The sequence below is a fragment of the Narcine bancroftii genome, chromosome 6 (genome assembly GCF_036971445.1).
Source record: "Narcine bancroftii isolate sNarBan1 chromosome 6, sNarBan1.hap1, whole genome shotgun sequence".
NCBI classification, from domain to species: domain Eukaryota; kingdom Metazoa; phylum Chordata; class Chondrichthyes; order Torpediniformes; family Narcinidae; genus Narcine; species Narcine bancroftii.
The window spans coordinates 99,027,373-99,039,587 of NC_091474.1; the positions used below are offsets into that span (position 1 = coordinate 99,027,373).

A 12,215-nucleotide genomic window follows, 5' to 3' on the forward strand; every position below is an offset into this window, starting at 1 on the left:
TTCTGTTTTCCTGAATCATGACATATGTTCTGCGACTCGGCTGTAATGCGGTATGAAATCTTGGACCCCAACTACTGCGTTCTAACAAGGTTTTACTGTATTTGTTCCCTGGATATGAATATAGTTGTTTTTTTATTAAACACACAACATAGTAACAGGCCATCCGGCCCACAAGCCCATGCCCCCAAAATACCCCAATTAACCTACAATCCCCATACATTTTGAACAGTGAGAGGAAACCCTCAGACATGGGGAGAATTAACACAAATTAACGCTCGTAATAATTGCCAATAGTCACACACATCAATCCTTTCATGATGGGCATCGATGAACTAGAAATAACACAGCTGGAAATCTAGTCTAAAGCAAACTCTCAGAAAAAAGGAACGGAGTCACGAGGATGTGTTTGGATGGAAGGGCCGTGTCTCTAAATTTAAAGATAAAAATTAAAATTTAGTTAGGCGTAATCTTTTCAGAGAGAAACCAAGTTAAAGTTTTGGTTTGAAGAGCTTTCATCACAACCAGGAAAATGGAGAAATTGAACTGGTCTCCAAAATGTTTCTCAGGTTTGACAACTGTGTGACCTGAGGAGAAACTTTCATTTTCTAAGATGCTCTGCCTTTGTGCTTGTCAGTGGTAATAATGTCAATGCCCTCATCCAGGCCAACGTGCCCAGCATTAAGGCCCTATTATTATCAGGTCATCAATGGGCAGGTTATATAGCTCATGGTCCATACCAGACTCCTGAAATAGGTACTCTATTCTGAACTCTGATGAGAAGAATTCACATGAGTAAAAAGGAAAAAAGCCCCTTAAAAATGGAAATGTTTTTACTGAATCTTTGTAATCTGGTCCACGGAGTCCGTATAAACTAAACAAAATTCCAGTCGGTCTCGGTGTTTCAAACATCCTGGCTCCTGTGACTCGAGATGTAGAAAAGCAAAAGAACAGGTGGTATGGCCCACGATAGCCCACCGAACACAATACAAAAGTAACCAAAATCACTGTTGTTTGCACATGATGCAGATCTCTCCATCTCTTAGTCATGTTTTCATTTAGAACCCTCTTAAATGCTACTTTCAGATCTGTTTCTACCATGACCCCTGGCAGCCCAGTCAAGGGAACTACCACTCCCTTTGAAAAGACTTGCTCTGCACACACCCTTTGAACTGACCCAACATCCCCCCCTCCCACCTTAAACTCATGTTCTTGCAAAAAGATCCTGACTATCTACCCCTCTCATTTTATAAACTCCCCTCTGGTTTTTCCCACCGCCTCTGACATTCCAGAGACAACAAGCTAAGTTTGTTTAGCCTCTCCTTGCTGCTCATAACCTCTAATCTGGGACAACATCCTCCTGTATCCTTTCCAAAGCCTCCACATTTTTCTTGGAATGGTGTGACCAGAATTGCACACAGCATTCCAAGTGTAGCCTAACCAATATTTTTAGAGTTAATGCACTGACCAAGGATACCACACACTTTCTCCACCACTCTATTTACTTGTATGGCTACTTTGAAGAAGCTATGGAATTGGACTATGGGATGACGGCCGGTGTCACCCCCAGGTCAGTGCGGTCGCCGTGTTTGTCAGCCATTTTGTGGGCCAGACTGTGTGTCTGCGCGTGGGCTATATGCCTACACATGCTTCTATCCCGTCCTGTCTCGTTCCCTAATATGAGATCCAGTGTTGCACTCTCTCTAGTTGGCACCTCTATATATATATATATATATATATCTTTCTTTGGCTTGGCTTCGCGGACGAAGATTTATGGAGGGGGTAAAAAGTCCACGTCAGCTGCAGACTCGTTTGTGGCTGACAAGTCCGATGCGGGACAGGCAGACACGATTGCAGCGGTTGCAGGGGAAAATTGGTTGGTTGGGGATGGGTGTTGGGTTTTTCCTCCTTTGCCTTTTGTCAGTGAGGTAGGCTCTGCGGTCTTCTTCAAAGGAGGTTGCTGCCCGCCAAACTGTGAGGCGCCAAGATGCACGGTTTGAGGCGATATCAGCCCACTGGCGGTGGTCAATGAGGCAGGCACCAAGAGATTTCTTTAGGCAGTCCTTGTACCTTTTCTTTGGTGCACCTCTGTCACGGTGGCCAGTGGAGAGCTCGCCATATAACACGATCTTGGGAAGGCGATGGTCCTCCATTCTGGAGACGTGACCCATCCAGCGCAGCTGGATCTTCAGCAGCGTGGACTCGATGCTGTCGACCTCTGCCATCTCGAGTACTTCGACGTTAGGGATGTAAGCGCTCCAATGGATGTTGAGGATGGAGCGGAGACAACGCTGGTGGAAGCGTTCTAGGAGCCGTAGGTGGTGCCGGTAGAGGACCCATGATTCGGAGCCGAACAGGAGTGTGGGTATGACAACGGCTCTGTATACGCTTATCTTTGTGAGGTTTTTCAGTTGGTTGTTTTTCCAGACTCTTTTGTGTAGTCTTCCAAAGGCGCTATTTGCCTTGGCGAGTCTGTTGTCTATCTCATTGTCGATCCTTGCATCTGATGTAATGGTGCAGCCGAGATAGGTAAACTGGTTGACCGTTTTGAGTTTTGTGTGCCCGATGGAGATGTGGGGGGGCTGGTAATCATGGTGGGGAGCTGGCTGATGGAGGACCTCAGTTTTCTTCAGGCTGACTTCCAGGCCAAACATTTTGGCAGTTTCCGCAAAGCAGGACGTCAAGCGCTGAAGAGCTGGCTCTGAATGGGCAACTAAAGCGGCATCGTCTGCAAAGAGTAGTTCACGGACAAGTTTCTCTTGTGTCTTGGTGTGAGCTTGCAGGCGCCTTAGGCGCCTCAGGCAAAATGCCTCCATTGCAGGCAAAATCTTCGCTAGGATTCTACTAAATAGAATAATACCTAGTGTCGCCGAGAATATTCTCCCAGAATCACAGTGCGGCTTTCGCGCAAACAGAGGAACTACTGACATGGTCTTTGCCCTCAGACAGCTCCAAGAAAAATGCAGAGAACAAAACAAAGGACTCTACATCACCTTTGTTGACCTCACCAAAGCCTTCGACACCGTGAGCAGGAAAGGGCTTTGGCAAATACTAGAGCGCATCGGATATCCCCCAAAGTTCCTCAACATGATTATCCAATTGCACGAAAACCAACAAGGTCGGGTCAGATACAGCAATGAGCTCTCTGAACCCTTCTCCATTAACAATGGCGTGAAGCAAGGCTGTGTTCTGGCACCAACCCTCTTTTCAATCTTCTTCAGCATGATGCTGAACCAAGCCATGAAAGACCCCAACAATGAAGACGCTGTTTACATCCGGTACCGCACGGATGGCAGTCTCTTCAATATATATATATATATATATATATATAATGTATATATATATATATATATATATATATATATATTGACTTAGAAAACTTACCTGAACACATTCAAATCCCATTCTGTCTATGAGGAGTTTGAACATTCTGCATGTGTCTGTGTGGGTTTTCCCCAGAGGCTCCAGTTTCCTTCCATTGTTCGCAATATACCGGGGGTTGTAGGTTAATTGGATGTAAATTGCACAGTGTGGACTCATGGGCTGAAATGACTTGTTAACGTACTGTATGTCTAAAATTTTTTTAAATGTAAAAATTTTAAATATCTAAATGACTTTGAAATGTGATAACTGTATATCACCACCTCTGGTAGCTTGTTCCATATATCCAGTGAAAAATACTTGGTCACATTTGGAAGGACATTAAGGACCTCACGTCCATACTGGAAGGAAACGAACACTCCAAGCCATCAACCTCCCTCAAGGTCGAGCACCTCCTGTTTCAGATCTCTTCAAAGCCCACAGAAATGGGGTGGAAATAAATCACCTTTAGCCTGGATTGTTGGTCAAAGAGCAGGGAAAGGAAAAAGATTTGGGTGGAGCGGCTGAGACAAGTTCAGCTGCATTGTGATTTAGGTGAGGCAGCAGCTGGAGTATTGGGTGCAGTTCTAGTCACAATCTGACAGGAAAGACATTGTAGCCATTTTCCTTCTTGCGAACGATGGAAATGTTGAACGTCGGAGCTGAGTAGTGTCTAAAGGTCTGAGAGCTCTTGGGGGCTACACTAGTTCAGGGAAATGGAGAATATTTTTACTGCATCTTGGATCCAGCTGCTGGGGTGGTTGTTCCTCACGCTGTTTTCACAGGCCAGGATGTCTGTGCCGCTTCAGAGTGATCAGGAAGTTGAAACGATGGTGATATCACCAAGGCCCTGAGGAGAGAATGATTGCAGTACAATGGATGCTATTTTCTTGTCAGGGCTTCTTCCAAATGGTGTGAGAATGAAATAAAGCTGAATGTCTTGCTCTGAAAATAGGGGGACAACCTTGAAGTGCGCACTCTCCAATGTTTTTATTATGTGGTGGAGTGATAGTGAATGACATGCTCAGAGGAGAGAATAGGGGATGGCTGGGAAACGAGAATGCCAAACAATACAAAGATCAACTGGGAAAGTGAGGGTAGGAATGGCAGGTAGCACTTGGACGAGTCCACAACGTTACATTTTGGGAAGTTAAACCAGAGCAGGACATACGCAGAGAATGACAGGAGCCTGGAAAATGTTATTGAACAGAGACTAAGGGGTGCAAGTCCATCGTTCCCTAAAAGTGGTGTCACAGGTGAACAGTGTGATAAAGAAGGTACAGATGGGTCACTGAGAACAGAAGTTGGGGCATCATGTACAAGATTTAGGTGAGGCAGCAGCTGGAGTATTGGGTGCAGTTCTAGTCACAATCTGACAGGAAAGACGTTAAACTAGAGAGGGCGCAGAAAAGATTCACAAGGATGTTACTGGAACTGGAGGGCATGTATTATTGTAGAGACTGCAGTAGCTGGAACTGTTCCTCCTGGAGCAAAGGAGGTTTGAGGGGCAACTTTACAGAGCGAGAACAAATCACAAGAGCACAGATGAGCTGAATTGTCAGTTTTGCCCAGGGTAAGGAAGTCTAATGTAAGAAGGTATCAGTTTTAAGATGAGAAAAGAAAGTGTTAAAGGAGACCTTTATATATTGGAACAGTTTAGAAGGAGAAGGATATGGCAAAGATACAGACAGGCCTGAGTGGACATTTTTTTGGAATATTCTATTTTATCAGTTTTCAAACTCATACAGTGATCAGCTTTCATCAAAACTTAGTCGTCATTTCTGTACAAGGTTCAGCATCAAGTCCAAGCCCTTTTTCTACTCCTCCCTCCCCCCTTATCACACACACATAACAAACTTTCAAGACGCACACATAAATCAGGGCTATGTGGATTTGTTAGGCCCCAGTGGCCCATGACCTGGTCAGTATCCTATCCGTGGCTTTGCTTTTCAGGATTGGAATGGGATGGAGCTAGGCCTTGAGGCAGGACAGCCCACCCTATAGCCATGCACTTATGAGATTTAGATACGGTTTCCAAATTTTAAGGAAGGTACTGTACTTTTTCCTGAGATTGAAGGCAATCTTCTCCAGGGGAACACAGCTCTGCATTTCTGCATTCCAGTGTGCACTGCTCAGGCTGGAGTCAGACTTCCAGGGAGCTGTTATGCACTCTCTTGGACAATGCCAATGCAACCATTTGAAATTTGGACAGCTTCACTGTCAGTCTTATATCCATCATATTTCCCAGCAGGAACAACTCTGGGTCCTGTGGGAATTCTTTGCCTTGATTTTCTCCAGAGTTTCACTCAGTCCACCCAAAAGGACCTCATCTTGGTACATGTCCAGGTTGTGTGCACAAAGGTTCCTGTCACAATACCACATCTAACGCATTGCTCTGAGACTTCTGGTTTTGATCTGTTCAATTTTTGCGGCGTCAGATATAGCTGGTGAAGAAAGTTGTACTGCTTGTACCGAGCGTTAATGATTGTGGTCATGCTGACCCGTCACATGTCCGACTAGCACCACTTGTCAATCATTATTCCTAAATCTGACTCCCTCCTCCACCTTGACTTGTGAAGGCCTGGTTTTGTCCCGCCCCCCACCCCCACCCCGCCAGTCTGAAGTAAGAAATACATTGCTGAAATGATCCTCCTTTCAAAACAGGGTCTCTATGTCACTGCACGCTATTAGGGCCACTGTTGGACCTAATTTGTCCCTCAGAAAATACCTTATATGTAGATAACAATGGAATGTCTTGTTTGATAAACCATATTTATTTCTGAGCTGCTCAAACAGCATTAGCTGCCCCTGCTCATAGTAGTCCTCTATGCATTGGACGCCATTACGACGCCAGGTGTCTTGGATCTTGTTACCCCCCCCCCATCCTCCCGTGCATGAAAGAAGAGCCAGGGGTGGTTTTGGAGGTGGCCCCAGTTTGTGCCCTATGTTTTATTAATTTTCTTCCAAATTAGGAGCACTTGTATATGTATATGTATATGGGCTGCCCAGGATGGTACACTCCCCCCCCCCCCCCTTAAAGAGTGAGGCAATGAATCTTGACAGGGCTGCCCAGTAATATTTTTTGAAGTCTGGCAATCATAATCCACCAAAACTGAAATCCCAAATTAATTTCTCCATAGAGACCCTGGCCAATTTACCACTCCATAAAAATATTAGCACATGAGAGAGCAATTTCTGAAGGAATCCCCAGGGCAGCGCCAGAGGCAATGTCTGGAAGTGATACTGAAGCCTTGGCAACACATTCATTTTAACACAGTTAACCCTGCCCACTAGTGTTATGGGCAGGGTCATCTACCTATTCAAGTCCTCCTCAATCTTCCCGAGCAAGGGGGTATAAATTATTCAATTTATTATCCACCCTCATCCCCCTAGATATTTGAATCATTTTGTTGCCACTTCAAAGGGCTGTTTTCCTGGAATTAATTGTAGTCTCCTTTTGTTAGTGGCATAATTTCGCTCTTCTCCCAATTAATCTTATTACCTGGAGATCTCTCCCTAGTCCTCCAGAGTGGAGTGCAACTTGTCCAGCGAGTTCACTGGGTCTGTCAGATATATCAACACATCATTCGCAAACAGGTTGATTTTACGTTCTTCCTAGCCTGCCCTGAATCCCTTGATGTCTGGATCCTGGCAAATGACCTCAGCCAAGGGCTCCATGGCAAGTCGGAATAGAGCGGGAGATAGTGGGCACCTTTGTCTTCAAGATCTTGACAGTGGAAAAGCTGGTGAAATTTGTCCATTGGTCACAAATTTAGCCTTGGGCGCGCTGAATGACCATTTTAGTCAGTGTGCAACAAGTTGGGCCAAAGGGTCTGATTCTGGTCTATACTCGCACTATTGCCAATATGAGTAACTAGATTTTTATTTAAAATTAATTAGCAGAATTTGATTATTAGCAATGTGATAAAATAGCCATGTTACAATTTCTAACTATTTGTAAGTATTTTTACATCTTCCTTTTCCTTCTAGATATGTATGGAGCATTTGAAGATTTGGAGACTGGAGAAGTACACGAGGGGAAGCCTAATGAAATGAAACAAAGTCAGGAGGTCTGAAATACTCTTCTGAAGATTTAGGCCACGGTGAATGTTGATATGGGATTTTATTGTAAAAATATCAAATTCAGGGCAAATTTGATCTCAAGTTACCAATGCTGGAGGACGTGCAGAGGAGATTCACAAGGATGTCCTCTGGAATGGAGCAGTTGAGTTATGAGGAAAGGTTGGAGAGGTTTGTCCTCCTCCCTGGAGCAGAGGGGATCAAGAAGGAACATAATTAATGTACATAAAATGATTGAGGTGGAGGAAACTGTAAGAAACTCTTTTCCATATGAAAGGTAGGCAAACCCAGATTTATGTAAATAAGAAATCTGCAGATGCTGGGGTCTAGTAGTATACAGAAGAACTAGAGAAACTCAGCAGGTCACACAGTGTTCATACAGAGTAAAGCGCAGTCAACGTTTCAGGCCTGAGCCCTTCCCCCGGGTGTGCTGAAAATTAGGCAGACGCCCAAAGAAGGTAGCGGGAAATGGGGAGCACAGGTAAGTGGATGGGAAAGTGATGGGGAGAGGACAGGGGGTAAGAAATATAACTCCCGGATAGGAAAAGGAAGGGAACCATTCCCACCAATCGTGCGTTACATTTCATTTCCCCTCCCCCCGCCCTGCCCCCCACCCCCGATTCCATGAGAGCAAGAGCTACACCTCCTCCCATAACAACATTTGGGACCCCTAACAGTCCTTCCAAGTGAAGCAGCCTGTGAATCTGCGGTGATGTGGCCTCCTCTGCATCGGTGAGACTGAATGCAGACTTGGATGAGCACCTTCGCTCTGTCCACTAGGATCTCCCAGTCGCCAACCATTTCAGTGCCATACTAACATTGCCTAATAGTGCCAAACCATGACTTCTGACAAACTGGAGGAAGAATATGTCTATTCCACCCTGGCTATCTCCAAGCCGACGGCATGAATATCGACTTCTCCAATTTCTGATAGCCTTTCTCCTCTATAACTCTCTTTCCCTGTCTGCCTCCTTTCCCTCCGCTCCCCTTTGTTCTCCTGTCAGAGAGCTACCCTCTCCCCATTACTTAGCTTTATTCTCTTCTACCCTCCCACCTCCATCAACCTGTTAGGTCTTGCCTGTCTGCCTCTCCCCCCCACCCCCACTTTTTTATTCAGATGCCTGTCTGCTTTTGCTTGAACCTGATGAAGGGCCCAGGCCTGAAATGTTGGTTTGTAGCACTGCTAAAGGCAGAACTGCTGAAATAAATGCCGTCCACACCGAACAAACCAGTAACTGCCGTTTATTCAAACCACGCGCCTTCCTTTTTAGGGGAGACGACAGGCTCGCGGGAGTCATGTCATAATGCTGCTGTGAAGCCTGGCCATTGCCCTAGCAACACGCCCCTGTGTGGTGGGGGGGGAAAACCCCTGTTCATTACAACGATTTGACCTGTCATGTGCAAGGTTGACCCAGGCCACTACATCTCACCACCCCCCACCCCCAGAACCACAGTCTTTTTGGGTAAGGTTTGGGAGATTGTCTTCAGGCGAATGCCCCTGGTGCCATAGTATGGGGGGAGGAAAAGGTTCCGAACAGTCCAAGTGGGCTTTCTTGAGGTGGTCGACTGTAAACATGTCGTACCTATCTCCAATGACCAGAGCATATTTAAACCCCTCTCTTCTCAGTATCTCGAAAGGCGCTTCATAAGGATACTGCGGGGGAGTACCTGGTTTGCCCTGTCTTACAAAGACAAAGTTCGCGGCTTTGTGTTCTTGTGGGATGTGGCTGCTTGGCATCCCATGGGTGGCAGTAGGATGTGGACGTGGGTAGACGGTGTGGTTCATCAGCCGCTATCGGACGACCAGGGCGTTCGGTGGTGGTTCTGTGGAACCAAAATGGATGTCACCTGGGATGGAGAGCGGTACGCTGTAGCCCTTTTTAAGTGCTGTGTGGATGCCCAGCAGGACCCTTGGGTGTTCATCCAGTCAGTTGGGCCCATGCAGCCGTGATTGGAGATTTGGCAGATAGAAGACAGAGAGTTGGGATAAACGGCTCATTTTCTGAGTGGCAGGCGGATCTGTACTGGGACCCCAGCTGTTCACAATTTATATTAATGACCTAGATGAGGGGATTCGATGTAATATCTCCAAATTTGCAGACGACACTAAGCTAGGAGGGGTTGTGTGCACTGAAGAGGGGGGTCAGGAAGCTCCAGTGTGATTTGGATAAATTAGGGGACTGGGCAAATACATGGCAAATGCACTACAATGTCGATAAATGTGAGGTTATCCACTTTGGTAATAGTGGATAACTTCGGTCCGAAGTTATGTGGGAAGGGACACCAAACGGGTGACCTACTGTGAGGTCTCCTTGTTGCAGGCCGGCATGGGCACTGCCTCTGGCCAGTGTGTAAAGCAGTCGACCACGGTGAAAAGATACCTCATTCCCTGGCTGATGGGAAGAGGCCCTACATTGTCCACGTGCTCATGTTTGAACCTGTCCGCTGCGGGTGGGAAACGTTGCGGTTTTTAGTGTGGCAATGGACTTTGGCATTGTACACAGGTTTTTGCCCAATGTGAAACTTTGCGCCAAAAGCCCATGCTAAACATCTGTTTGAAATGTGGCATGCTGTTGAAACATAGAAACATAGAAACATAGCAGGAGTAGGTCATTCAGCCCTTCGAGCCTGCTGATCATGGCTGATCTTAAAGGTCAATACCCCATCCCCGCCTTCTCTCCATAACCACTAATTCCCTTATACTGAAGAAATATATCTAATTCCCTCTTAAATATATTCAATGAACCTGCCTCTACTGCTCTCTGTGGCAATGAATTCCACAGATTCACCACCCTCTGGGTAAAGAAATTCCTCCTCATCTTGGTCCTAAAATGGTTTGCCTATTATCCTCGAACCATGGCCCTGGGTTCTGGACTCTCCCACCATTGGAAACATCCCTTCTGTCCAGTCCTTCCAGAATTTTATATGTCTCTATGAGATCCCCTCTCAATCTTCTAAACTCCAGTGAGTACAATCCCAAATTGTGCAATCTTTCCTCATAAGTTATTCCTGCCATTCCAGGTATCAGCCTTTACACTCCCTCCATTGCAAGAACATCCTTCCTCAGATAAGGCGACCAAAACTGCACACAATACTCCAGATGTGGTCTCACCAAGACTCTGTACAACTGCAGTAAGGTATCCTTATTCCTATACTCAAACCCTCTTGATATGAAGGCCAACATACCATTTGCCTTTTTAACCGCCTTCTGTACCTGCATGCTCGCCTTCAGTGACTGGTGCATAAGAACCCCTAGGTCTCTCTGCACTTCCCCATCTCCCAATCTATTGCCATTCAAATAGTAATCTGCCCTCTGGTTTGTATTACCAAAGTGGATAACCTCACATTTATCCACATTGTAGTGCATTTGCCATGTATCTGCCCAGTCCCCTAATTTATCCAAATCACACTGGAGCTTCCTGACCCCCCTCTTCAGTGCACACAACCCCTCCTAGCTTAGTGTCGTCTGCAAATTTGGAGATATTGCATCGAATCCCCTCATCTAGATCATTAATATAAATTGTGAACAGCTGGGTCCCAGTAGAGATCCCTGTGGCACCCCACTGGTCACCGCCTGCCACTCAGAAAATGAGCCGTTTATCCCAACTCTCTGTCTTCTATCTGCCAGCCAGTTCTCAATCCACATCAATACCTTGCCCCCAATCCCATGAGCCTTGATTTTGCATGCCAGTAGTTTATGTGGAACCTTATCAAAGGCCTTTTGGAAATCCAGGTACACCACATCCACTGGCTCTCCCCCATCAATTTTACCTGTCACCATCTCAAAGAATTCCAATAGATTTGTTAAGCACAATTTACCTTTTGTAAATCCATGTTGACTCTGTCCGATCCCTTCTCTGCAAGTCACATGCTCCGCTATTACATCCTTAATAATGGATTCCATCATTTTGCCCACTACTGATGTAAGACTCACTGGCCTATAATTCCTCGCTTTTTCTATACCCCCCCCTTTTTTAAATAGTGGGGTAACATTAGCTACCCTCCAATCCATGGGTACTGATCCTGAGTCTATCAAGTTCTGGAAAATAATTCTTAAAGCATCTGCTATCCACTTCTTTAAGTACCCTAGGATGTAGATTATCAGGTCCCTGGGATTTATCGGCCTTCAATCCCTTCAATGTCCCCAAGATCATGTCCTTAGAGATACTGATTTCTTTCAGCTCCACCCTTGCATTAGTCTCTATGGAAGGATGAGAGAGTCCAGGTCGCGGGCAGGATTGGCCTGGGGTGACCTGTAGACATATCGCACAGGAGCATTGGGCTTCCTGGGTCTGGCACCAACTCCTCAATTTGTAGGCTGGTGATGGCAGTGTGTTATGCCTGTGTGTCGGCATCTTCAGCCTCGTTCTTGATAAGCAGAGCTGTGTCAATGCCACCCTTCACCTCGGAGATAGTTTGGCTGGACAGTGTGTCTGCTACCACGTTGGACTTCACCACTACGTGGCAGATGTCAGTTGTATATTTGGAGATGTACGGAAGGTACACGTGTTGCCTCGCCATCCAAGGGGTCTGAGACTTTGCCCAGCGCCTGCACCAGTGGCTTGTGGACTGTGTAGCCTGTAAACATTTGGCTTTCAAGGACATACTGAAAATGGCGTATGGCCATTGCCAGTAGTTTATAATCAAATGCGCAGTACTTCAGCTCGGGTGGTCGTAAGTGTTTGCTGAAGTAAGCGAGTGGCTGCCACTGGTGATCCACCCACTGTTGCAGCTCTATGCCCACTTCCCGGTCTGAGCATCTGTCATTAACGACAGGG

The 12,215-nt window shown here is 46.1% G+C and overlaps 1 protein-coding gene across 3 annotated transcripts in view; it reads left to right on the forward strand.

Moving 5' to 3' along the window:
- Positions 1 to 12,215, forward strand: part of bms1 (BMS1 ribosome biogenesis factor) — a 165,970-nt gene that overhangs the window by 111,060 nt on the left and 42,695 nt on the right. For all 3 annotated transcript variants that reach the window (XM_069885875.1, XM_069885876.1, XM_069885877.1), the window contains exon 14: positions 7,348 to 7,427. In XM_069885875.1, the coding sequence (XP_069741976.1) occupies positions 7,348 to 7,427 (80 nt within the window). The remainder of the gene's footprint in view (positions 1 to 7,347; positions 7,428 to 12,215) is intronic.